The 23,126-nt window shown below is 52.9% G+C and overlaps 3 protein-coding genes across 7 annotated transcripts; 1 reads left to right on the top strand and 2 right to left on the bottom strand.

Moving 5' to 3' along the window:
- Positions 1-777: 777 nt before the first annotated feature.
- Positions 778-7,347, bottom strand: POLR3H (RNA polymerase III subunit H). 3 transcript variants are annotated; one of them, XM_065742844.1, is made up of 7 exons: positions 7,313-7,347; positions 6,922-7,040; positions 5,762-5,858; positions 4,184-4,270; positions 3,113-3,176; positions 2,308-2,515; positions 778-1,666 (listed from the first exon to the last, which is right to left on the bottom strand). In XM_065742844.1, the coding sequence occupies exons 2-7, from the start codon at positions 7,030-7,032 to the stop codon at positions 1,613-1,615; spliced, it is 621 nt and encodes a 206-aa protein (XP_065598916.1). In that variant the 5' UTR covers positions 7,033-7,040; positions 7,313-7,347; the 3' UTR covers positions 778-1,612. The 3 variants fall into 3 exon arrangements, with proteins under 3 accessions (XP_065598916.1, XP_065598917.1, XP_065598918.1); XM_065742845.1 differs by having other exon boundaries at positions 7,324-7,347; XM_065742846.1 differs by lacking the exons at positions 6,922-7,040; positions 7,313-7,347 and adding an exon at positions 6,151-6,496.
- A 3,552-nt stretch (positions 7,348-10,899) lies between these two features.
- On the top strand, positions 10,900-15,481 carry CSDC2 (cold shock domain containing C2). 2 transcript variants are annotated; one of them, XM_065741285.1, is made up of 4 exons: positions 10,900-11,318; positions 13,785-14,033; positions 14,119-14,241; positions 14,449-15,481. In XM_065741285.1, exons 2-4 carry the CDS (start codon positions 13,858-13,860, stop codon positions 14,609-14,611), a joined length of 462 nt encoding a protein of 153 aa, XP_065597357.1. In that variant the 5' UTR covers positions 10,900-11,318; positions 13,785-13,857; the 3' UTR covers positions 14,612-15,481. The 2 variants fall into 2 exon arrangements, with proteins under 2 accessions (XP_065597357.1, XP_065597356.1); XM_065741284.1 differs by lacking the exon at positions 10,900-11,318 and having other exon boundaries at positions 13,403-14,033.
- A 1,503-nt stretch (positions 15,482-16,984) lies between these two features.
- PMM1 (phosphomannomutase 1) lies at positions 16,985-21,649 on the bottom strand. Of its 2 annotated transcripts, XM_065742800.1 has the most exons (8): positions 21,521-21,649; positions 21,317-21,434; positions 20,807-20,883; positions 20,512-20,603; positions 19,939-20,038; positions 19,632-19,707; positions 18,044-18,159; positions 16,985-17,845 (listed from the first exon to the last, which is right to left on the bottom strand). In XM_065742800.1, exons 1-8 carry the CDS (start codon positions 21,647-21,649, stop codon positions 17,723-17,725), a joined length of 831 nt encoding a protein of 276 aa, XP_065598872.1. In that variant the 3' UTR covers positions 16,985-17,722. The 2 variants fall into 2 exon arrangements, with proteins under 2 accessions (XP_065598872.1, XP_065598873.1); XM_065742801.1 differs by lacking the exons at positions 16,985-17,845; positions 18,044-18,159 and adding an exon at positions 18,260-19,540 and having other exon boundaries at positions 21,521-21,600.
- Positions 21,650-23,126: the final 1,477 nt, after the last annotated feature.

The following is a 23,126-nucleotide window of genomic DNA, read 5'->3' as shown; positions in this document are numbered from 1 at the left end:
CTCACCTTCTCCACAGCAAGAGTGATGTTGAGGATCATTTGATGAGAACGCCCTCTTGAAGCAATGAAGCTGCTCTCTGCTGGGAGCTCTGACCTGGTGCAGTGTGAGCTAAGCACAGCAGCTGCCTGGGATGCCTTCTCTGGAGTGATCGGCGTGGAAACCTCTTCGGCTGCCGAGGTTCTAACCTGCATCACCCACACGTTGGCCTCTTAAAAACTGACAGGGATTTTCTGCAGTTCCCCTCGTGCCTAGCAGACTGCATGTCTGAGCACCAGTGCTGCCCAGCCAGCATTCAGTACGCTGATTGTGTGAGCAGATGGACCTCGGTTACTATGTGAACCCACACAGTTCTAGGCTCCCTTTTAATTAGAGCAATGCACCGGGAATAACAGTTCAGAATTAAGGGGTTATAACCACCCTGCAGGGAGGGTGCTGGTGACTCAGGCTTTGTTTTCACAGTTGGAGGTTAGCAGCTCCGCTATCCCAGGGAATTACAGCCCCTTCCTGCCAAACGTGGCTGGCTTTGTAATTATGTGCAACATCACCCTCTTGGCAGCGGGCCCTGCATAGATTGTACTTGCTGTTTTGTTCCTCTTTTTCCTTTCATTGCTGTCAGAGAGGGTGATGGCAATTGTTTGCTATTGGCTGTTAGAGCAGAGCAAAGCATTAGTCTCGACACTCAACACTGTCTGCCTTGAAATTGAAGTAGCCAGACTGCAGGAGGCAGTTTTTTTCTTCCTGTGAGGCAGGAAGCTCATCTCTTCTCTAGACATTGTACAGGAAGGCAGGCTGTGTGGCTTTTACTATTTATTCCAATTCTAGTATTAACACGCTCCCACAGACATAATTAACTTGCTCAAACACAGGTCCAGTTCAGTTCTTAATGATGTATTTTCAGTCAAGCTCCAGCATCCTTTAGCTCATTCTCAATAAATACAGGCCACCTAGTGCAGTATTTCTGTTCACCACAGTAAGCAGCCCTTCCTTTTCCACGGCTGTCATCTTCACAGAGGCTGCTACTTGTGAGTAAACAACTTTCGTTCCAGCTCTCTTTGGCTGTTTTCATCCATGCATTAAGTTCCCATTCTCAGCAGAATGTTGCCACTGCTCCCCTTGCCCTCCCAGCAGAAGGATTTTCCAGATCTCAGAGTGCCATACCTCTCAGCTCCAGATTTTCACTGTTTCTTCTCCAGTTGCTGTCAGAACGGGAGGTTTCTGCCCCTCTAAAATCAAGCTGTCAGGCCAAGGAAACAATACTTCTAGACAGGCATTCTCTCCCACTTTCACTCACTTGAAGTCAACTCCCTTCTTAATTCAGGCGAGTGAAGACCTCCCCAGTTTTCCCTCCAGGGTGAGAGACAAAAGCTCCAGCTGGGTTTGTTGCTGCTGGGCTCAAGGCTTTTTGTCCCTGTAAATTCACTTCTACAGATCAGTGAAGACGTTTCTTGAAAGCAACTGTCTTGATCTGGCAGGTTGGAAGCTGAAGGGGAAACAGAGAATGGCAGGTCTAATTTCTCATTCAGCTTCAAAGGAGCAGTGAGCACCAGCACGATCCCGTAATCCCCCAAACATCCACTGGAAAGACTTTCTGCGGAGCTGGCACTGTTGGCAGCTAGCTGTTGGTCCACCATGACAGGAGTCCCAGGCCTGGTTCACTGATGGATCCCTGCTTACACAAAGACAGTGTGCAATAATAAACTGCATAGAGAACATGGGTGTAAGTGCAAAAAAAAATACATAAAAGCTCTCCCCCACATATTACAGATGAGGCATTCCCTCTTTTTCCTACCTGAGCCCAGCCTAGCAAATGCCCAAACTTCTCCAGATCTTGTCAGCACTACACCAGACCCTCAAGACTTGAAAAAATCAGCCACCTGCTCACGCCGACTGCCCCAACCTTCTGCTGTGAGAAAACAGCTCGTATTGGTTTGGATCCCATCTTTCTATGGCACTGTACTCAAGGTTTTGTGCCAAAACATGGCATGAGAAAGACCATCGTGCTGCTGCGTAAACCTTGCTGTGGTTTTCCTAGCTCAGTATTCCTTGTATGCTCAATTCCTATCTGCAGGTCTTGCAACTACAGTCTGTTCTGCTTCAGCCTGCCAGATGGGAACTCCAGCAGCTGCAAAAACACAGCAAACGCAGCAACCACAAGAACTATCTATCTCATTCTTCCCCTTTGATTTTGTGACTTTCTTTGTTTCACGGTCAGCTTAAAGCAGGCAATTCCTTGGGAAAGGGGTGCTATTTTAGGAATATAATAAAGAACAGGCTTTGCAAGACTATACGAATTATGCACATGGTTACCACAAGGGTGTAGGGTGCTTCTTTCTTCTGGACTTCTTCTGTGGCGTTTGAAGTGGAGGCCTCTGCAGAGCTTGGACCTGTTGGTGATGTGTCCACAAAGGTTTCGTCCACAACTCGGAAGCGGATCTCCTCCCCGATGTCCATGTAGAGGTCGTGGGCCCCTTCTTCTGTCTCATACTCCCACACCCACACCTGCTCAGCTTCGTCGCTGGCCACGCCAAGGGCTAAGGATGGAAACGGCATTTCACCTGGCAGATCACCTTCTTACAGTTCTGAGAATCCTCCCGATTCAAAGCCTTTCCACAACCATTTCTCAAACTCCAACGTGCTGTCCTACATCACTATCTGCACGTTCCAGGATCGTGGCCTTGCTTCTGATTTTCCTGCTTCCAGGTGTATGCTGTTACTCCCCCACCACCTCCAAAACAAAACAAACCCCCAAGCTCCAGCAAGACACACACTGCCCACCACAACTAAGCACATTAGACACACCGTGTACCTACACATGTAGCAAAGCCTGCATTCTGTCTCCGGCAGCATCCAAGTCTAGAGGCAGGGATTAATGGCGTGGCTGTTTGAGGGACACTGCTATTCATTTTCATCAGCTGGCACAATGATCCTGCAAAACCTAATAAGCGTGAGGCCTGCCTAGCTGTGATAACAGTCTGTGGGACTTGTCCGACACAACAGCTTAGCTTCTGCCACTGAGCACCTTCATTGTTGCAGCAGTAAATGCCTGCCGGGCCAGCACTGCACAATCTTTTGAAATGAAGTGCTAAAGTTATCAAAGGTGATCAAAGGATACAACTTTGCTGGCTGCTGCAGGGATTCTGGTGGGATGACAATATCATCAAAGAATCCAATAGAAACTGTGGAGAAAAGAATGTGATTAAGACTGAAACCGTTCTTCACAAACAATGTACCACAGCAATTCCTAAAATGCAATTCCAGACTCATTCTCCTTCCTCTTTCAGGAAGGATGTCTGAGACTGTGCAGGAATTATTCTTTGAGTCACAGTGCTCTGTTTCAGTTGGCAGCAAAGAAATAACGCAGCTGAAGTATGGAGAGCAACAGAGGGCACACTCTTGGTGTCCAGGGGGAAAGGAAAGGGTTGCCTGGAGCAGGAATGGAAGCATCAGTGTCCCAACAAATGAGTCAGATGCCACAGAGGTCTGCGGCAGGAAAGAGCTTAGAAATCACAGACCTAACTGTACACTGCTCTTTATTTAACACGTTCGACCAATCCACACCTCCCCCTTTAGATTTCATGACGTGGAGTTTTTTCAGCCTAAATTCAGCAACAAATATATCCCCGGGATCCCCAGGAGCTTGTTTGCATGAGTCATAGAATCATCAAGGTTGGAAAAGACCTACGAGATCATCCAGCCCAACCGTCCACCTATCACTGATATTTCTCTCTAAGCCACATCCCTCAACACAACATCTAAATGTTCCTTGAACACCTCCAGGGTTGGTGACTCCACCACAGGAATTAATCACAGATATTCAAGAAGCCACAGCAGTATATCTCAGACCAACACAGTCTGATACTACCACCTTAAAAAAAAAAAAAACAACTCTGAAAATTCTGTCAACTGAAGCGAGAAAATAAATTCAGTCTAGCTCCAGATGGGCTTGCTTATTCTTCCTGGGCATGCACATGAGTGACAGAGGGAAAAGGGAGTGCAGACAAAACCACTGAGTGCAGGGGAGGCTGACAGGCTTAAGCTACCAACCAGCCTCAGGCTGGAGCAGGGCTGGACGCAGTACCAGCCTTCAAGCAGCTCACACACACAGCACGGCAGCGCCTGGCACCACAGTATCCCCAAGAGCACTGCAGCTCTTCTGTCCCTAATGTTAGGAGATGCAGTTTACCATGAACGCCATCCTGACTGCAGCTTTTAATCTCTCCAACCAGAATCTCGTCCAGGAAGGGATGGAAGACCACATAGCGGAAATGCACTTGAAAGAAAGCACATCATTAGTGTTACGTCTGTGTGAGTGAGCCATACTCCTTCCACAGGGTGGCAGGCACTAAGACAAAACCCCACATCCTATATGCCCTCTAAAATGCTGCATCCTGCATGCTTTACAGCTTCCTTACAGGTACTGGTTAGTTCAGGAAAACAGGAGTCAGAGCTACGATTCCTGTTTTGCACCAATTAGGACAGCAGCTGATCAGCAGTTCCCCATTCTCCGCACTTCGACATTGCAAGAATTTAAGTTCACAGGATAAAAGCTACAAAGCAAGCAGGACCTCTGATTCAGTTACAAAGTGAACATTCCTTGGAGACCAAGAACATCAGCTGAAACGTTATTTTCCTGCAATACTTCTGCTCCATTTATCTTCAACAGCAACAATGTGTTTTCTTCAAATGAAATTATATGGTAAACAATATTATCAAAGTAAGATTCTCTGACATAATCTTATTTAACCCGAATGAAAAAAATCTGGTTATGTTGCTAACTAAGCATTTTGCATTTATAATCATAAGGAAGCCATACTAAGACAATCTCAGCAAAATGCTTAAAAGCTGTTTAACATCATTTTAACTGTCCATACCCACTGCTGCTCTTCTACATAAAACCAGGCACTAGCTTGGAGGAGTAATAAATCCTGCTGTCTGGCAGCTTCTGAAAACAGGTCTCCCTGCAAACTCAGAGAACATATCCTCTTGTTTCAGTTCAAGGAGGTTCCAAGTTAAGAAAGCGAATGAAGACTAAAGGAAGCAGGAAAGCCTGCCATCCTCCTCAGTATTTGAGAAGCTTTTATTTGTAGGGAATGAGCTCTACTGGCGTTAAAAACTATGTCCAGGGTGCCACATGCAGTCAGTCCAATGCCCTTCTAACAGGGTTACAGCATTTACACATTTACTAACAGTTTTTGTTCAGATTTGCTGAAGCTCAAAAAGTAATGAATCATCTCTTACTTCCCCCCCCCCAAAAAAAAAAGTCATCTAAAATCCTAAAACGTATGCTGAACCAGATCTGTCTAAGTCTCAAAGACAGATGCCGCAAAGCTTCCAGCTAAGAAAAACAGCATCAACTGTTGTGTGAGTTATAATTAGAAACATGTTTCAACATTCCAGGCAGGCAAAATAAGCTTCAAGAAGAAATACAGAACTTAAAAAATGGACAATTTGTATAAATTATTTCCTATTTGGAGATTTTTGAGCTTTCTAAGTTAAATTAACCCTTCCTTATCTGAGACCTACGGCTGTAACTGCAGGGCAGAGATGGACTGCAGAAGGAAAATGGGATCACCTATTTAAATACTTATTTCTAACCACAGAAGTGCAAAGGAAAGGGACTTCTGCCTTCTTCATTCCTCTCACCATCCTAAAAGGAACAGCAAAAGCTGCAAACTTCAGCAAGCCCTTTTAAACTTAATTTACCTAACAATGGGAATTACAGACCACTCACCTTTCACAACCTCCACAGCTCAGAACATACCTTTGGTATGGGATGCACCATCCCCAGGGAATATATATGAATCTTCCAGTTTTGTAATATCATACAGACAGATGCAGAGGCCAACGTTGTATACAACCTGCTCAAATTAAAAAAGAATAAAAAAAGGTAGTAAATAAATTTCCAAGTTAACTCCCTTCACGTTTGTACAGCATGCAAAGCTTTTAGAAAGAAGGCACAGAAGGTGGCAAGATAGGAGAGAGGCTGCTCTTGTGCATTCCTCCAGCAGCCCCAGCTCTAAGCACACTTCATTTCAGAAGAATCTCTATCTTCCTCAAGTGTTATGAGAGTTTGTGTTTTTACTGGCACCAGAGAGAGCACTGCTGTGAACACAAATCATTGGGTTAACTGTCATTAATGAAAAATCAGACCTGCCACAACAGTGAAGTTGTGAAGGTGCAGACATCATCCTGCAGCACCATAGCTTGTCTAAAGGCCAAATGCACTTCCTGCCAGCGTCCTCAGAAGTTGCTAAGCATGTCTTTGTCTGAAATTATAATCACTCTCAGCAGAGATAAGGAGAACTCCCAGTTTCTCTGCCACCTCAGCCTACAGAATTTGTGGCATCTACTCATCACCAGTGAATAATGTTTTTTTCGTTAACCTGTCTGTATAATCTGCTTTCCTCAGCCCTCGATCACTTCGGGCTGCTCTCCAGAGCCCACTTCACATCACCAAGCTGCATTCTCATCTCTGCACCCCCTGAAAGCTGCGTGCCCGTCAGCCCCATGGGCTGCACAGGGACTCTGTGACACTACATGCCCATATACTCTGCACCAAAGGGGAAGACTGTGCCATTACACCATACTCAGCAGCACAAAGCAAGTCAGATATCACCACCTTCGTTTCTCTTCCAGTGTTTTTGTTATACTTACACTGGCCTGGTTTGCATGTGTTTTTTCAGATGGCATTCTGGGCTGCTGCCCAAACATAAAATGGCAGTGACCCTCACTCATCTTCCATGCTCCTCAGAACCTTCCCTACAGCATGAAAAGCAGAAGTTGCCTCTGGAATGGTATGCAGCTGCTTCTTTTTTTTTTCCTAGCAGAACTAATCCATTCTGATGCACGTGTTGTTAGGCATAAACACCGAAAAACTGTCATACTGTGATGCTACGACACTTACACCACCCTGTACGTTACCTTATTGGCCAATTTCTTGTTTAGCTCCTCAGCAATGGACTCATTCAGTTTCCTCTCAAACTGCCAGGGGGGAATCCTCACCGTGTCAGTCATCTCCACCAGGACAAACATGACGGCCTCTGGGGAGACAGGCAGAGAGCACAGCCGCGCTGGGGCCACCTTAGTAACAAGCACTCAACCCGGGTCTTACCCGAGGCTGCCGGGGGGCAGCACTCTGTGTCTCCTGGGGGTTGTGAGGGGGAAAGCAAGGGTACGGGCAGGGTTGGAGACCCGCTGGGGAGCGCTCGGCCTCCCCACGGCCACACTACAGCAGACCCCGGAGCGGGTGGGCCTGAAAAGGCACCAATAGCCCCAGAAAGACAGCGGCGACCCCACGCCGCATCAGACCCACCTGGCACACACCGAACGCCGCCGCGCTGCCAGATCTCACGGTAACTTCCGGTATCGGAGCCAATCGCCTTCGGGGGGAGGGGTGATGGGTTCTGATTGACGTGTGTTCGAACCTATTGCACGGCGTCGTGCTGCGCTGAGGCCCCGCCCCCGGCTCCGGCGCGAGGCCCGCCTCAGGCGGGGTGGCCATTTTGTCCCCCTGTTAGTGAGGTAGTAGGTGTTCGTTGTTGCTGCTCTCCGCTCCCTGGAGGGCCCGGTTTTGTTAAATAAAACGTGAATCCGTGGAAGATTCTCCACAGCTGCTCGCCTCGTGAGACGGGTTGTGGAAAACAAGGGGCTGTGTCTGTGCCTGCGACGTGCTCCAAGAGATGGAAGGAGCTGCTTGCGGCGTGCTTAAAAAAAGACTGAGGAAAAGCAACGCGTCTGCGGCTGACAGGCAAAGCTGTGCTGTGCTGTCAGCTCCACGGCTTTGATGCCAGCATGACGGGTGTCACCCCCCACACCCTCTAGCAGTGTGTAGCAGGCGGTAATGAGTGCACGGGATAAGAAATCGTTGAATGTTGTGCTGTCTTGGAGCGGGAAGGGGAAAATGAGGCCACAAACACCACACCTCGGCCTCATAACAAGAGCTCTGTCGTGGCTAAGGAGTTGCTGATCTGCTTGCAGAGATTCCCGTTCCACCAGGGTGTCTTCTGTGTGTGTGTGGTTATTAAATGGCGGCTGCGTGCGTGTTTGGTGTGTTGGCATTAAGCAGGAGGTAGAGGATCTCATTTTCCTTCTCAGGTCCCTGGGAGAAGTGGTGTTACTCTCAGCAATGATCACTGCACACACCACTGTAGGGACACCTCACCCCAAATCCACCCCGTCCTACTTCAGGAGCTGTACAAAGGACCTTTTTCCTTCTCCATGGCGGTGGCTGTGCTAATCTGGGTAGAGCACAGTTCTGCTGGTCTGCTCATCCTATCCCTCACTGTCTGTCCAGGCCCCACACAGGTCAGATGATGCTGGGGCTGCTGACCTTTAGCTGCAGTTTTTGCAGGTTGCTGTAGCTGCCTTTTTAGAAGGCACAGAAGTTCCTAACTGTGTCCCTCTTCTGACAGCAGGGGAAGAAATAGCCTTGGTATCATACCTTTAGGCAAAAGTTAGGTCATGTGTTCATACTAGCAAAGTGATCACTCTGGGTGCTTTTGTAATGTAAGGGCTGGAAGGTTAAGTAGCAGCAGGGGTTCTAGGCAGCAGCAGGACAAATGGCTGGAATAACACAGGAGACTGAAAGAAAAGTGGATTAGGATGGTCACATCACACCTGCTTTTCTTGCTCATCCTTGAGCTAATGTTTTTCATGCTTCCAACAGTCAAGACCCAATGGGTGCCCAAAACAAAACAAACACATCTCTTTCAGCCTGTTGCACAGCCCTGAGCCCTAGCTATGTGACTAGGAGGTCTGCAAAGCATCCCCTCCTACTGGTCCATGTCTAATGGACAGCTCCTTGGTGTTCAGTGGGGTGCAATGGCGCAGTCAGATGAGCTGCACTGCCTTGAGGAACCAGGCTACCAGCCCCAAGAGCAATTTCTTAGCTTCTACCAGAAACTCCACAGGGAATGCTTTCCACTCTGCAGATACCCCCTCCAACCCCAGCACGGTGCGTGCCTGGAGCTTTCATGATGCGATCACTGTTGCACTGTTCCTGGCTGGGTTTCCTGTGTGCAGGAATTGCGATCACTGTTGCACTGTTCCTGGCTGGGTTTCCTGTGTGCAGGAATTCTGGATTTCCAGCAGCACTGGTCATAGACACTGTATCTGATGTAAAAATATAAACCAAAATGTTGTCTCAACTCTGCTGTAGATAGCTCTCAGCAGCACACTATATTACACGCAGCAGATAAAGCATTCTGATGTTGGAGAAACAGCCCTATCTTTCTTTTTTTCACTGACACATGAAATAGCCACAAATCCACAGAGGCTGTGCACACATTTTTGTAACCATCACGTCTCCAGAGTCTCTCAGTAGCACTGAGAGCACTGAGGCTTTGCCAGCATTTGGGGGCATGGTTCTCTGCTGCTGTTTTTCTGCTGCTTAGAGGAAACCCTACGCATGTCTCATCCTCACGACTGCAGAAGAAAACTTGAAAATACAATCTGAAGTTACATGAAGGCTCAGGAATAGAGGAAATGAAAGAAACCCCCAAATTGTTTTGCTTATGATCTCTGCCTCCACGTTCCCATGGCTTTTGGGGAAAACTGGCTCAGGGACGTTGTAGGCGGAGGTGAGCGATGATTTGCATCTAGGTTGCTGAGCCCTGCTTTGATTGACTCCAAAGGATTTACGTATCTTCTCATGTACAAAGTCCTCCACACTCCTGTCTTTGCTTCTGTCTCTGCAGGCATCTCTAGCACCCCCACTCCCGCTCTGATCAAAGCTTCCCCTCTTCTCCTTTTATCATTTCTACATGCTTTGGACTCCCTGCCTCCTCCACTGCAGCACATACCCGGAGCTGCCCGCCAGGCTAACGCACCTCAACTTCCCTTCAGAGCCCCCACTGACTACACAGCACACTCAGTCTGATGCTCTGTGTTGCTGGGCACACAGCTGGCCCTGCTGAGGTAGAGCAGGGATTGATGATGTTCAGTGTACAACAATTAAATGAACACATGGGGAAGAGGAGGGTGTGCCCACGCTGCACATTCCCAGCACTGGTCCGGCTCTGTGCACTCCTGGGCTGCTGGGGGTGAGCTGTCACCAGGAGAGGGTGGGTTGGCTCAAGAGAAGCTTGGACCAGAGTCTGGAACAGGTGGCTGCATTTCTCCTCCACTTCTTTTGCTGTCTGGGTGGATGAGCCTTGTGGCGTCTGTAGGTGGCAAAAGGGACTCATGTTTGCTACGGAAAACTCAAAAAGCCACAACCAGAGGGAGATGAGCACTGACAGAACCCCAAACGTGCCAGCGTGGTCCGCTCCCCTGCTACAAGATAAAGTCAGTATCACCCAACTCCCAGATGGATGCCTGCCCATGATGTTTTTAAACATCTCTGGTGATGGAGACTCTGGTGCTTCCCCATGCAGCCCATTTGGGTAATTAACTATCTGTTCTGTTAGAAAATGTTTTTTTTAGAAATGTCTTGCTCCTTGCATGCCCCGTTGCTCCTCGCCCTATCCCCAGCAGACACAGTGAACAATTGATTCCCATCCTCATTGCAGCAAGTGCTCACATCACACCGTGCCCCTAGAAGAAAAGATCCAGGGCTCATTTATGATATTGCTTCTTCCCACAGAGATGTCTCAAGCACAGTCCTGTCGGCACAGGGCAGAAGAGAAGGAAAGGGTCTTTTGGTATGGGGACCCGCCAGATGGCAACTCTAGGACCTTCATCAGGATGGGATGTGGCAGCAGCGCTGTGAGGAGTCATGTTGGGTTGGTGACAACATATGCACTGTCCTCTCATTGCTGCCCAAGCCTGAGCCCCCGAATGTGCCATGGAGTGGCCGTGCACTAGGAGGCTCAGGGGGCTGCAGGCAGCGGGGGCCGGGGGAGCTGCAGAAACACCAGCAGGGCTCAGGGAGATGCGGGGCACATGTGTCCCCCACCACTTTGTCCCCGCAGCCTGCGAGGCTGCCTCGTGCCGTGTCAGGCCGCGCCACCGACGTGGGCATGCGTCACGGTGCACGAGCTGAGCGATGCAGCCCCTCCACACACCCCTCTACAAACACTCCTTAAAGCCCGGAACGGCGATGACCAGCCTGATCCCTCCCACCTGCCTGCTCCCCCTGGCCTGGCCCTGACGTCAGGGAAGGCGTGCGAGTGCGTGTGTGCAGGCTGCACATCATACACACATCAGGCACCGCAGAGACATCGGCAGGCAGCCGGCAGCCGGCAGCGGAAAGCCCCCGGAGCCGGGCTACATGCGACAGCTCTGCTCCTCGCCGGGCAGCGGAGGAGCGCTCGTCCGTCCCCACCGCGCGCTGATGCTCTGCGAGCCGCAGCTCCAGGGAGCCCCTCATTGCTAAGGAGGTAAGGGCAGGCACGACGGCCGTCGGCTATTGTAGCCGGAGGTCCAGCCTCATGCACGATGTATGCTTGCACGTCCGCTTTTTATTTCGGGAGGGGTGCGAGGGTGAAGCGTGGCATCCCTACTCTGTTCCGCTTATTGCTGATTCCCCAGCAGCTCCCAGACAATGCCTCCTCCGGGGCAGGCGGTGCTGCATGGCCACTGTTGTCGGGGGCACACCGTGTGCCACCAAGCTGGGCTCGGCTGGCACCAGCTCTCCATTCACGGACAGTGGGGGGAAGTGGCGGCTGGAAACCTGTCCTGGTAATGCTGGGGGCTTGAATGGGTGTTTCTTTGGGGCTGGCTGTGCTATTCATTCCTGCAGACATTAAGTTAGATCCACAAAGGAGGGAGGAAGGATGCAGATGAGGACATTTGCATGAGGTCTTTGAGCTGACAATACTTCGATTTAAAATAACAACCAACCACAACAAGTCTTGGTTGTTGAGGAGTGATGCTTTACGCATATATACTCCAAAGGTAAACCAAGCCTCCATGATGGCTTCTCCTCTGGCTTCCCTTGGCTTCTGGCAGCTCTCCCCGTGGCCTCCCTGAGAATCCGGCAGCACCGACGGAGGGAGCTTTTTATAATCAATCCATAAAGGTGACATTCATATTTTAGCGCTAACTAGGCTGCATCGTAGGCGAGACGATCTCAGCAAAGATGCTTGGAGTTGGGAGCATGATTGGCTTAGATGGGGAGGGGAAGCTTTAAGTGTGCATTCCCAATGAACGCTGGCTTATCTTTTGTATAGCGATTCATTTCAGCCAAGGGGTTTTTAGCATGCAGGATACGTGAAGGAAATTGTTCCACTCTTCCTTAGCTCTTAATGGCATGATCTAGTAACCAAAAAAAAAAAAAAAAAAAAAAAGGAGGGGGCTTAGGGGCTTTCATTAACACTGGACAGAGTCGGCATTTAGAAAACCTGCGAGACGCCAGGGCAGCGAGGACAGAGGGTGGCTGAGTGCTTGCTTCCTGGCTGCACCCTCCCGTTACAGCAGCCCCTTTCTGGGTCCAAAATCCAAAACCTATAATTTTGCTCCAAGCTCATGGGCCATGCTCTCGTGCCCAAAGGGATGGCACAGGGTTGCAGCCCCCCTTGGGCAGTGGGAGGCCCAGGTCCCCAGGGCTAGGTGAAGGCAAAGGGATCCCAGCGGGGGGAAGGAGCACAAAGAGGAGCTGCGTGGGGGGGCCGGGGGCCTGAGGGCGATGACACCAATTAAATATGGATTGCGGGTGATGGCGTGGGGTTCGCGTAGCTGCTGCTAATGACCAGGGAGCTTCTGGGCCACTGCCTCTCTGTGGGGCTCTGGAGTTAAACGGGGTCACGCCAGCACCCACCCGAGGGTACGTGTTTACGAGGAGCGGGGCAGACAGCGACTTTGTTTGATGAGCTGCATCGTGATGAGCAAGGCCCTTGGATCTGCAGATAAAAGCCGACGTGTCTCCTGCCTGTCTGTCCTAATTGGCGCGGGTTGGTGCGCGCCCACTGGCAGCTCTGCGTGGAGGCCTTCTCTCACAGAAACAAGGAGGGGAAGCCGTGGCAGTGCCGAAGTGACGAGTTCACTGGTCCCCAGCCTGCAGCAGCCTCAGCTCAGCTGCCCAGGATTTCATCCCCACGGTGTGGCTGAGTGTGGGGTGGGTGCAGGGAGGACATGCCCACAGCTCCCCTCTGTGGTTCCCCCCATCCCTTTGTTTGCTACGGGGACTCAGATGAGGCAGGAGGCAGTGCCCCAAGGGATGTGGGCCCCATGGGCCTCTTCCCTGATGTCTGTTTTGCCTCTAAGTGTGCTCCTGTCTCACTGCTTCTGCTCCTGTGTGGGATTGTGGTGTGCCCAGATGGCCATGGGCAGTGGGCAAGGAGAATGGGCGTGCTCCCTCCCCACCATGCTGTCTGCTCCAAAAGCCTTCTCCCATGTCCTTGCTGCTTGCTAATTTTGGAGCAGAGGTGACCCCCTTCTGCATGTTCCCCCGGGGCCCTCACCTCTCAGTGTGAGTCGGAAAGCAAATTAAAGGCTCTCTGGGTTTCCTGGCATGCAATCCCAAATATGCCATATGGGTCTGGGGGAGATGAGGGGCACAATGTATTGGATGCAGCCACACAGGGGGAAAGAAATCCACAGGGTGAGGGGTTTCTGGGCAGCTCCAGGTCCAAGAGGCTTAAAAACACATAAAGACCTACAAATGTCACCAATTAGGACAGCCTGCCCATGCTTGTGCCAGCTCCTGCTCTTTGGCACATGACACCTGGCTCCGTCCTCCTGCCAATCATCCTGCAGCTGAAGGCTGGGGAGTTTCTGCTTGTGGGGGCCAAAACACAGTGTTATTGCACAGGCTTTAATTCAGGGCACAAACCATGCAATGCCAACCAAGAACCGGAGGTCGATGGCTACGGCCAACCCATAACCACTCCCCTCTGGCCCTGCAGCCTGCTGGCAGCAGACCCCTGCCTGCTGCTCCCCACACCCGGCCCCGACACGGAGGACCCCACCGACCCCACCATGTCATCAGAGCCCGGCGCCCCGCCGGCCGTGCCACCTCTGCACTCGCCCAAGTCCCCGGTCTGGCCCACCTTCCCCTTCCAGCGTGAGGGCAGCCGTGTCTGGGAGCGGGGCAACCTCCTGCTGCGGGACCTGCCCAGCCCACTGCCCACTAAGAGGACCAGGACCTACTCTGCGTAAGTACCCCCGCTCTCCTCAGGGGATGCTGGGAATTCCCCTCCGGCTGTATGTGCAGACCTCTCCACCCCTTCCCTCCCGCAGGACGGCACGTGCTTCTGCCGGGCCCATCTATAAGGGTGTCTGCAAGCAGTTCTCCCGCTCACAGGGCCATGGGTTCATCACTCCAGAGAATGGCACAGAAGACATTTTTGTCCACGTGTCTGAGTAAGTCCGCACAGTGCTGGGTGTGTGGGGGACAGCCAGCGATCTGTGGGCTGGGGTAATGCTGTGTCCATGGAGATGGTCCATCCATAGGTGATGCTCTATATCCATATATCTAAAATCCCACTGCAGGTGGGTGCCCTCTTGGGTGCTGGGGGGCTCCATCTCTCTGCCCCATGACCCCATTGCCTCCCCTCTCCTCTCCCACAGCATCGAGGGGGAGTACGTCCCAGTAGAGGGTGATGAGGTGACGTACAAGGTCTGCCCCATCCCTCCCAAGAACCAGAAGTTCCAGGCAGTGGAGGTGGTGCTCACCAACCTGGCGCCCCACACGAAGCACGAGACGTGGTCTGGACAGATCATCGGCTCCTAGGTGCCTGGGGGGTCTGATGGCCACTTGTGGGGAGCCTGGGGGAGGCCAGGCTGGCAAAGGGGCTGGGGCCACTCCCCAGCACACAGGTGTTTGCGTTTGGTGTCTTTTCTAAGGTTACAGTTTCCTTTTTCTGTGTGTGTTTGTACCTGTCTTTTGAGAGGGATGGGGAAGGCAGAGTCCTCCCCGCTGACCCCCTCAGCTCCTGGGGTAGCACTGAGTCCCAAGTCCTTGAGCCCATGGGGAGGAGGAGGACTGATCCCGCCCAAATTCTGCTGCAGTCTGGGGCTTGTGAGGGGCTCGTCTCAGCCTCCCCAGCCCCACTCTGTCCAGATGGGCAAATCACTGTGCCAGGAAGGGACAGCTCAGTCCCTTCCACTCCCATCACCCCAGCCCCCCTGGGACCCCATCCCGTGCGTGCCTGTGTGTGTGTGTGTCCATAGGTCAGCATGGGGCTGAAGGGTTTGGTGATCTCCCTCTGCTCATGCTCCACGCTGACACCTCCCACCCCCTTGGTGTAGACAGGGTCTCATATGTAAAGCACAAATTTGTTCTCAGTCCTCTCTGCCATATTCTGGCCAAGTGGGCTCCTGCGGCTTTGGGGATGAGGAAGGGGCACCTGGGGGTTGTGGGACACGGATGTAGGGATGGCCCCATACCATGCCTCAGGCAGTCAGCCTGGCCAAGACAAACTGTTGGATTTTTCTCCTTTCTTTCTTTTTCTTTCTTTCTTCTTCTTCTTCTTTTTTTTTTTTTGAAAATAAACTAAAATCCTAGAATTGGTGTTTTTACAACTCTGGTGTGGTTCCCACCTGTCTGACCTTGTGTCAACCTTTGTAACATTGGCAATAAACCATTAAAAGTGACTTTCCCATGAGCCCTGCCCATCCTGCCTTTTTGTGTGTAAGCGCATCTGCAGGGGACCCAGGGCTTGCCTCACTCAACGCTGTACACTGCACCCCAACTTCAGCAGAACTGTTGGTGTGGGTCCAGAGGAGGTCACAAATATACTCAGAGGGCCAGAGCTCCTCTCCTACAGAGACAGGCTGAGGGAGCTGGGCTCGTTCAGCTTGGAGAAGGCTGTGGGGACACCTCCAGTACTTTAGGGGAGCTTATAAGCAGGAGGGGGAGTGACTTTTTACGTAGGCAGATAGCAATAAGACAGGAGGGAATGGCTTTAAATTAGAAGAGGGGAGATTTAGGTTACGTGTCAGGGAGAAATGCTTTACTCAGAGCGCGGTGAGGTGCTGGCAGAGCTGTCCAGAGAGCTGTGCTGCCCCATCCCTGGAGGTTCAAGGCCAGGTTGGATGGGGCCCTGAGCAGCCTGAGCTGCTGGGTGGCAGCCCTGCCCACGGCACGGGGTGGGACTAGGTGGGCTTTGAGGTCCCTCCCAACCCAACCAGTCTGTGACTCTGATTCCCTGGTCCTGCAGTGCCTGTACCCAACACTTGAGGGCAAAGCAGAGCCTGCAGACAGCATGCACTGGGACAACTGCACATCATTGCTTTAATAGGATTTTTAAAATATATATATATTTATATATTTATTTATTTCTAATCTAACAGTTGGTACCAGTCAGACAGGAGCTGCCCATCTCGCACAGATACAGAGCCACATGGTCCCCACTGCAGGGCCCACCACATCCAATCACTCATACACACGTGGGGAGAAACCCCCAGCTATGAGGCAGGCATCTGGAGATGCCTCTGAAAATCTTCAGGGAACCCAGCCAGGCTGCAGCCAGAGCTATGGCAGGACAGGCTGCCCTCTCACTCACAACACAGCTGGCCCTACAGACAGCACACAGGTCACCTCAGCCCCCCGGGCCACCACAGTGCCTTGCACCCTCACCAGAAACTGCAGGAATCCTTCTGACTTGGAATAGGCTCACAGGAAAAATAAACCACGGTCTGATCCTCAGTGAAGGGGGAGGAACCACAAAACACAAGGCTCCTCCATGAAGGCTGAAGCGTGAAAATGGTGGCCTGTGAAGAGGGCACTCTGCATTCAAGCTTCTCCAACACGTCCTCCTCTCCCACAGAGATTTTGTCTGGGAGAGGGATTTGTGCATTTGTTGGAGATTTCTGGATGCCAGACAACTGTGCTCATGCAAGTCAGACACGTTACAGACTGATGTGTTTAAGAGGTACCGTCACATGGAGAAGAAAGCACCCACCAGTGCTGGTCACACGCCACCGCAGTGCAAGCAGTGGGACCAAAGTCCTCTCAGGGATGGTGAAGAGCTGCTCCAGGCCCAGAAGCACCAGCTTTTGCTTTGGTCCCATGGTTAAGGGGTGGCAGCCATTGGGAAACTTCTCTCTGAGCCCAGCTCCGAGGTGGGGCCACAGGGATGGGCAATGAGGGCATGAGGAAAGCAGGAGGAAAGCAGGAGGAAGCAGGACAGACCAGGAGAGCTGAGCACCGGGAAGGAAGGGGACTCAGTCTGCTATGAACACCTTGGGTAAGGCTTTCCAGTGATGCATCTGTGACAACTGCTGCACACATGGACGGGAAGATTGAGCACTGGCAAAGTCTGCCCAGAGAGGCTGTGGAGTCTCCTCGGAGATCTTCAGAAGCCACCTGCACATGGGCCTGGGCAACCTGCTCCAAGTGCAGGGCTTGGGCCAGATGGACCCAGACGTGCCTCAGCCATGCTGCGATTGTGTGCAGGCTGCTGGGAAGCCCCTAGCAAAGAGGGAGAGATACACGAGAGGCAAATTCCCTTGTGCAGAGGTGTTGAAGAGCAACAGAACAAAGAAGAGAAGGGAGTGAGGGAAGGATGGACGGGCACACGCACGCAGACAGATGCGGTTAAGTCTGGCCCTGGGATTTGCGTCCAGAAGGCAGGAATGTATCGCTGCCCACTGAGGCCCCAGCTGGCAAGAGAGAAGTTCTGCTGGAGGAAGGACTGCCTGGTCCCACAGACCTCAGCCATAAATGGGGAGTGCCAAAGGGCTGACCAACAACAGCCCCTTTCTGCACAACCCCTGCATTCACACAATAGCTCCTGACCAGCACCAGCAAGTGTTTTTCAGTCTACCCTGAGCAGTTTCCTCAAACAAAGGTGCTTTTCCTCATGGGGGAGAAGGGAGGCGGGCTGCAGGGCCCTCACAGTCAACACTCATTTGCTCTCTCTGGAAAGAAGATTTCGCGGCATCGCTGGACTGTGTCCTGGGGGGACTGGACGCTGTGTCCTACTGTCCGGGGGTCATCGTAGATTTCATAATCATTCCCTCCCTGCAGGGGAGCAGAGAACAAGAAAAGCATTAACAGAGTCTCCTTGGAGGATCCCCATCCTGCAAGGAGCCTCCACTTGCTGCTGCAAACACACGGAGAGCATCCCCCCCTTGCACACCACTAGAGGTCCGTGGTGGCCATGAGCACCACTGAGTGAGGAGAAAGCAGCCATGTGAGGGGCGAGCAGGGTGTACTCACAGGGGTTGTCTCATTCCCGAAGAAGTGAATGGTGTCAAACCTCTCGTCGTCCAGCACATTGAGGCAGTAGCGTTTGTCCCAGCCCTCTGGGAAGACATCAAAGCTGATCATGCCACCTGCCAGCAGAAGGGAGAGTGTTAGCAGCGTGGCCTTGAGGTGGTGGGGTGACCCCCCACCCCAGGACTGGGGGGGGTCAACCTGGAGCCTCCCCACAGAACTGTGCCTTGTGGCTCTCCAGCATGTGATATTAGGAGGTGGCAGATGCTGTTTCTATGACAACAGGCTGAGTGACATCAGCAGGGCCAGGTGACATCAGTAGGGCTCCATGCCACACATGCAAGCAAGCAGCAGCAAGCTGCAGGGGGAGCTGGAAGGGAGGCACCAGACATCCATGTGCTGGAGAAGATTTAGGGCTACACCTTGCAGATAGCATTGGTGCTGTGTCCCAAAGCAAGGCAGCAGGGGACAAAGCACATGTTGTCAGGCAGTAGCGCCAAGCACTATCCCAGGTTCCTGCATGCATATCACACACTCCTGCTTAAGAAATAACTGAAATAAAGTGCTGCACTACACTGTGTTCTGCCCTTTCACAAAGAGCTGGGCAGCAAGAAGGGCTCCTGGCACCAGCTGGAAGGGGCAGAGAGCCAGTCGGAGCGGGGAGAGGTGAGGTGCTGAGGACACCAAGCACTGCCCCTTGCCTGGGCACAGCATGGGGCTGCAGTGACGTCTCTCATCACCTCCTCCCTTTCACAGCCTGGGACAAGGCTCTTGGAGCCAGCCTGTCCCATCAGCCCCATTTCCACGTGTCCCTGTCCCTTTGCCCTTTGCCTAGATTTCCACCTTCTTATGTTACACAAAGCTCCACAGAAGGTCTCTTTTCTAGCTTCACCCCCAACCCTTAGATAACCTAATTTCTTCACCAACACTGGCCAGGTTCCCAGGATTGCTGAAGCCCCTCCTTATCTCCACGCCTTGGCTGTAAAGCACCTTCAGCACCAGAAGCAGCCCTACAAAAGCCCATGACACACAGCGCCAGCTCTCCTTACAAGGAGAAAGATGTTTCCCTAGCAGCCAGCCCTCCAAACAAAACTCTGAGCTGAGAACACGAGGCTCCTTCCTCTCACACCACTGCATTCCTGGAGGAGCCCTGCAGAGGACTGAATGTGCCCAGAGCTCTGCTGGCAGCAGTGCTGCTATGCTCGAGCCAGAGCAGAGCTCCTGCGCAGGGGCGGGCTCAGCAGAGCTAACAGGAATAAGGCAGTGGTAGCATCACGGGACAGAAAGCAGTCGGCTTGGCTGACCCTCAGAGGAAAAACCTACGGCACAGTTTATTCACGGAATCATAGACTCATTAGGGTTGGAAAAGACCTCTAAGATCATCTAGTCCAACTGTCGAGCTGTCATCACCTTGCCACTGACTTGCTGCAAATGTGAGTGTGATGCCCCCATGGCAGCTCTCCAGGAATAGCAGCGCACTGAGCAGTTCCTGGGGTCTTCCTGGAGAGCACAGCCTTCACCCAGCCAGAACCCCACAGGGGACTGTAAGGGGAATGCAATGAAGAGGCCATGGCAAACCCCCTCTACTCACCTCGAGAGAAACGCAGCCCTTTGCCAGCAAACTCCCTCTGCAAGGCTGCCACAAACTTCTCCCGGATCCGCTCTTTCTGTAGAGAAGGGAAAGGGGTCTGAATCAGAGTCATTAGGGTTGGAAAAGACATCTAAGGTCATCAAGTCCAACCATCAACCCATCACCTCCAGGAACCACCAGGCCAAAACACGCAGCTTGGAGCTGGGCTCCTATCTCCTTGGGAAGTGGGGGAAGTGGACAAGACTCAAGACACATGACGGTGCAAGACCTGCAAAGGGAGGAGTGAGCCCAAACCCGAGCTGCACACCTTGTCCAGCTCAGAGAATTCGATCCGCTCCTCCAGCGTGCAGCTCCTCCCGATGGGAGAGATGTTCAGCATCCCGTTGCGAAACTCAATGAAGGTTCCCCTGTGTGTGGGCAAGGGCACAAGGTTACTGGGGCCTTTACAAGAGCAGGGAGAGAAAAACAGCCCTTCCAAGGTCAGCGCAAACACGGCTGATGTTGGGACAGCACTGCTGGCCAAACTTGCCCCCAGGACCAAGGGTTGGGCCTGGAGCTGTCAGGGCTGTTTGGCTGCCTCACTGCTGCTTGATTGCTCAACTCAGTGAGATTCCAGTTCCTGAGTGCCTCTGTGGATTCAGGCTTGTGGGACCTCTTAAGGCTTCTCTGGACAGCCTGTGCTGTCACACAGAGCAGAGCTCAGCGCTGCCCCTCCGCTCCCTGTGAGAGCTGCAGCCGCCATCAGGCCTCCCCTCAGCTCCTCTGCTCTGTGCTGGGATAACCAGGGACCTCAGCTGCTCCCCATACACTTTGCCCTCCAGGCCCTTCTCCATCTCTATAGCCCTCCACTGGCCACCTCTAAGAGCTTGATGTTCTTTACCGCTTCTTGGGCAGTTTCAGCAGCGCCATGTAGTTGAGGCAGAAGTTGATGAGGTCCTGCAACAGCTCCTCTCCCAGGTGGTCCTGAATGGCCTGCGGGAGGAGAGGGATTGAGGAATAAGCAGTGAGGGAGCCATGGAGCAGGAGACCTCACAGAATAGGTTGGAAGGGACCTCAAAGCACACCCAGTCCCACCCTCTGCCATGGGAAAGGCTGCCACCCACCAGGTCAGGCTGCCTGGGAACACCTCCAGGGACAGGGCACGCTGGGGCCACCTAAACCCGGCGCTGACCCACCTGCTTGGCCACCAGCCGCCCGTTCTTGTACTGCACGGTGCCATTCTCGGCGAAGACGTAGTCAAACTTATCAACGACTGAAAGGGAGGAGGCGAAAGAGAAAACACACGAACCGCTCGGGCCATCGGCGAGAAAAAGAGGCCCAGTGGCGAGAGCACACGTCTCCCTCCTGCGAGCCACTATCTGCAGCGGGCAGGTGGGCGGCTGACGCAGGCGAGGCAGCGACCCGACGAGTCACGGCCCCGGACAAGATAAGCGCACGGAACCGTCATGCGTTCAGCCACGTGCGCCCATCGCTCCATCCCCGCCGCGGGGCTCAGCGGTGCGGCCACGGGTTACCTAACGCAGCCCCCGCGCAAACGCGGCGCCGCTGACTCAGCCGTCAGAGCTAACGAGGCGGACGGGGGACCTTAGGACTCGCCGCGCTCCGATCTCGGGAAGGGAAACGAGGCGCGGGGCGGGGGGCTGTGCCCTCCCGGCCCCGCGTCTCCCCGCGACCGCGCCACGCACCTTCGTCGCCCTCTCCCAGCTGCTCGGCGATCTTGGAGTAGTCGGAGCCTCCCACCACGCCAATCTGCACCCTGCCCCGCAGCTCCTGCAGGAAGCGGTCCACCTCCGGTTCGATTTTCTGCGGGAGCGGGAGGACGGATGTCACGCAGCCCCGAGCCTCTCCTCCTCCCCCCTCCTCCTCCCCCCTCCGCCCGGCCCCGCTACCTGCCGAGCCGGCGTCAGCGTCCCGTCCACGTCGAAGAGGCACAGCACCCGGCCCCGCGCCGCCGCCATCCCGCAGCCTCTGCCGGAGCGCGGGGGCGGCCCGGGGGCGGGACTGAGCCGCGGCGCCATCGTGCGGCCGCCGCGCCGGGAGTGCCCGGCACCCGAGGGCGGGTGGGGGCAGCGCCGGGATGGGGGGCTTCTGTTCGGGAACATGCTGCGCAGGGAGGTGGCGGAGTCACCGTCGCTGGAGGCGTTCCAGAGCCGTGTGGATGTGGCACTGAGGGACACGGCCAGCGTGCGCGGTGGGGGTGGGCTGGAGGTTGGACTCGGTGATGCTATATGTCTTTTCCAGTTTTAATGACTCTGTGGTTCTGTGATTCTCAGCCCGCCAGCAGAGGCGTGTTAGGCCTCTTCTCCAACCCCCACCGTCTGACCTTCGGTTAGCTGCATCGGCCCTTAGAGGAGGGATCTGGGGGTGTTGGTTGATGCTCAGCTGAACGTGAGGCAGCACTGTGCCCGGGTGGCCAAGAAGGTACAACAGCACTGTGGCTTGTATCAGCAACAGTGCAGCCAGCAGGAGGCTGCACCTCGAGTGCTATGCTCAGTTCTGGGCCCCTCACTACCAGAAAGACATGGAGATCCTGGAGCGTGTCCAGAGAAGGACAGCAGAGCTGTGAAGGGACTGGAACACAAGTGTGATGGGGAGCAGCTGAAGGAACTGGGGCTCTTCAGTCTGGAGGAGGCTTACTGCCCTCCGTAACAACCTGAGAGGAGGTTGTAGCGAGGTGAAGCTGGCTCCTTCTTCCAGGTAACAGTGAGAGGCAATGGCTTCAATTTGTGCCAAGGGAGGTTCAGGTTGGGTATTAGAAAAAAAAAATCTCTGAAAGAGCAGTGCTGCACTGAGACAGCCCAGGAAGGTGGTGGGGTCACCATGCCTGCAGGTGTTTAAAAGCAGTAGGTGTCATACTGAGGGACGTGGTCTAGATTAGAGCACTCACAGGCTGACAGTTGGATTCAATGATCTGAGTGGTCTTTCCAACCTCAGTAAGATACTGCAGCACTTGCAGGAGTTCCCCAAACTTCAGTAAGAACACTGCCCAGCAGCAGCCCCCACCAAAGGCAGTAGTCACTGCTGCTATCCCATGCAGAACACGGCACAGATTACAGCTGGGAACAGTGTGAAGTAGATTACACAGGTTTACATGGTAGGTGTGTGGACAAATGCATACAAACAAAACATCTTTTTTATTATTTTTTTAATTTGTAATAGAAAAAAATCAAAACATCACATTCTGTCTAAAGATGTTATTAATTAACGTTCTTAAAATGTCATGGGGGAACCCAAGAGAGACACAACTGATCAGGACGTGTGAGCAAAAGGATTCTGCTCCTATCCAAGAGTGCAGCTGCCCTGCTCCTTTGTCAGTCAGCTGGCTGAGGTCCACCACCCCTTTACACTTACATACACACCTCATTCTAGTTTGTATTTCTATGAGTACACAGGGCTGGGAGGAATGGTTTATGTACAGATCTGCAAGTTACTCCTAACCATCTTTGGAAAAAATGAGTTTCCTAAGAGGCCTACAGGGTACAAGGCCTGTTACCC

Source organism: Cyrtonyx montezumae, unplaced genomic scaffold (assembly GCF_038088225.1).
Source record: "Cyrtonyx montezumae isolate F1298 unplaced genomic scaffold, pur_monq_1.0 scaffold_3, whole genome shotgun sequence".
Lineage (NCBI taxonomy): Eukaryota > Metazoa > Chordata > Aves > Galliformes > Odontophoridae > Cyrtonyx > Cyrtonyx montezumae.
The sequence above is the reverse complement of the archived record's forward strand: the minus strand, read 5'-3'. Positions and strand labels throughout refer to the sequence as shown.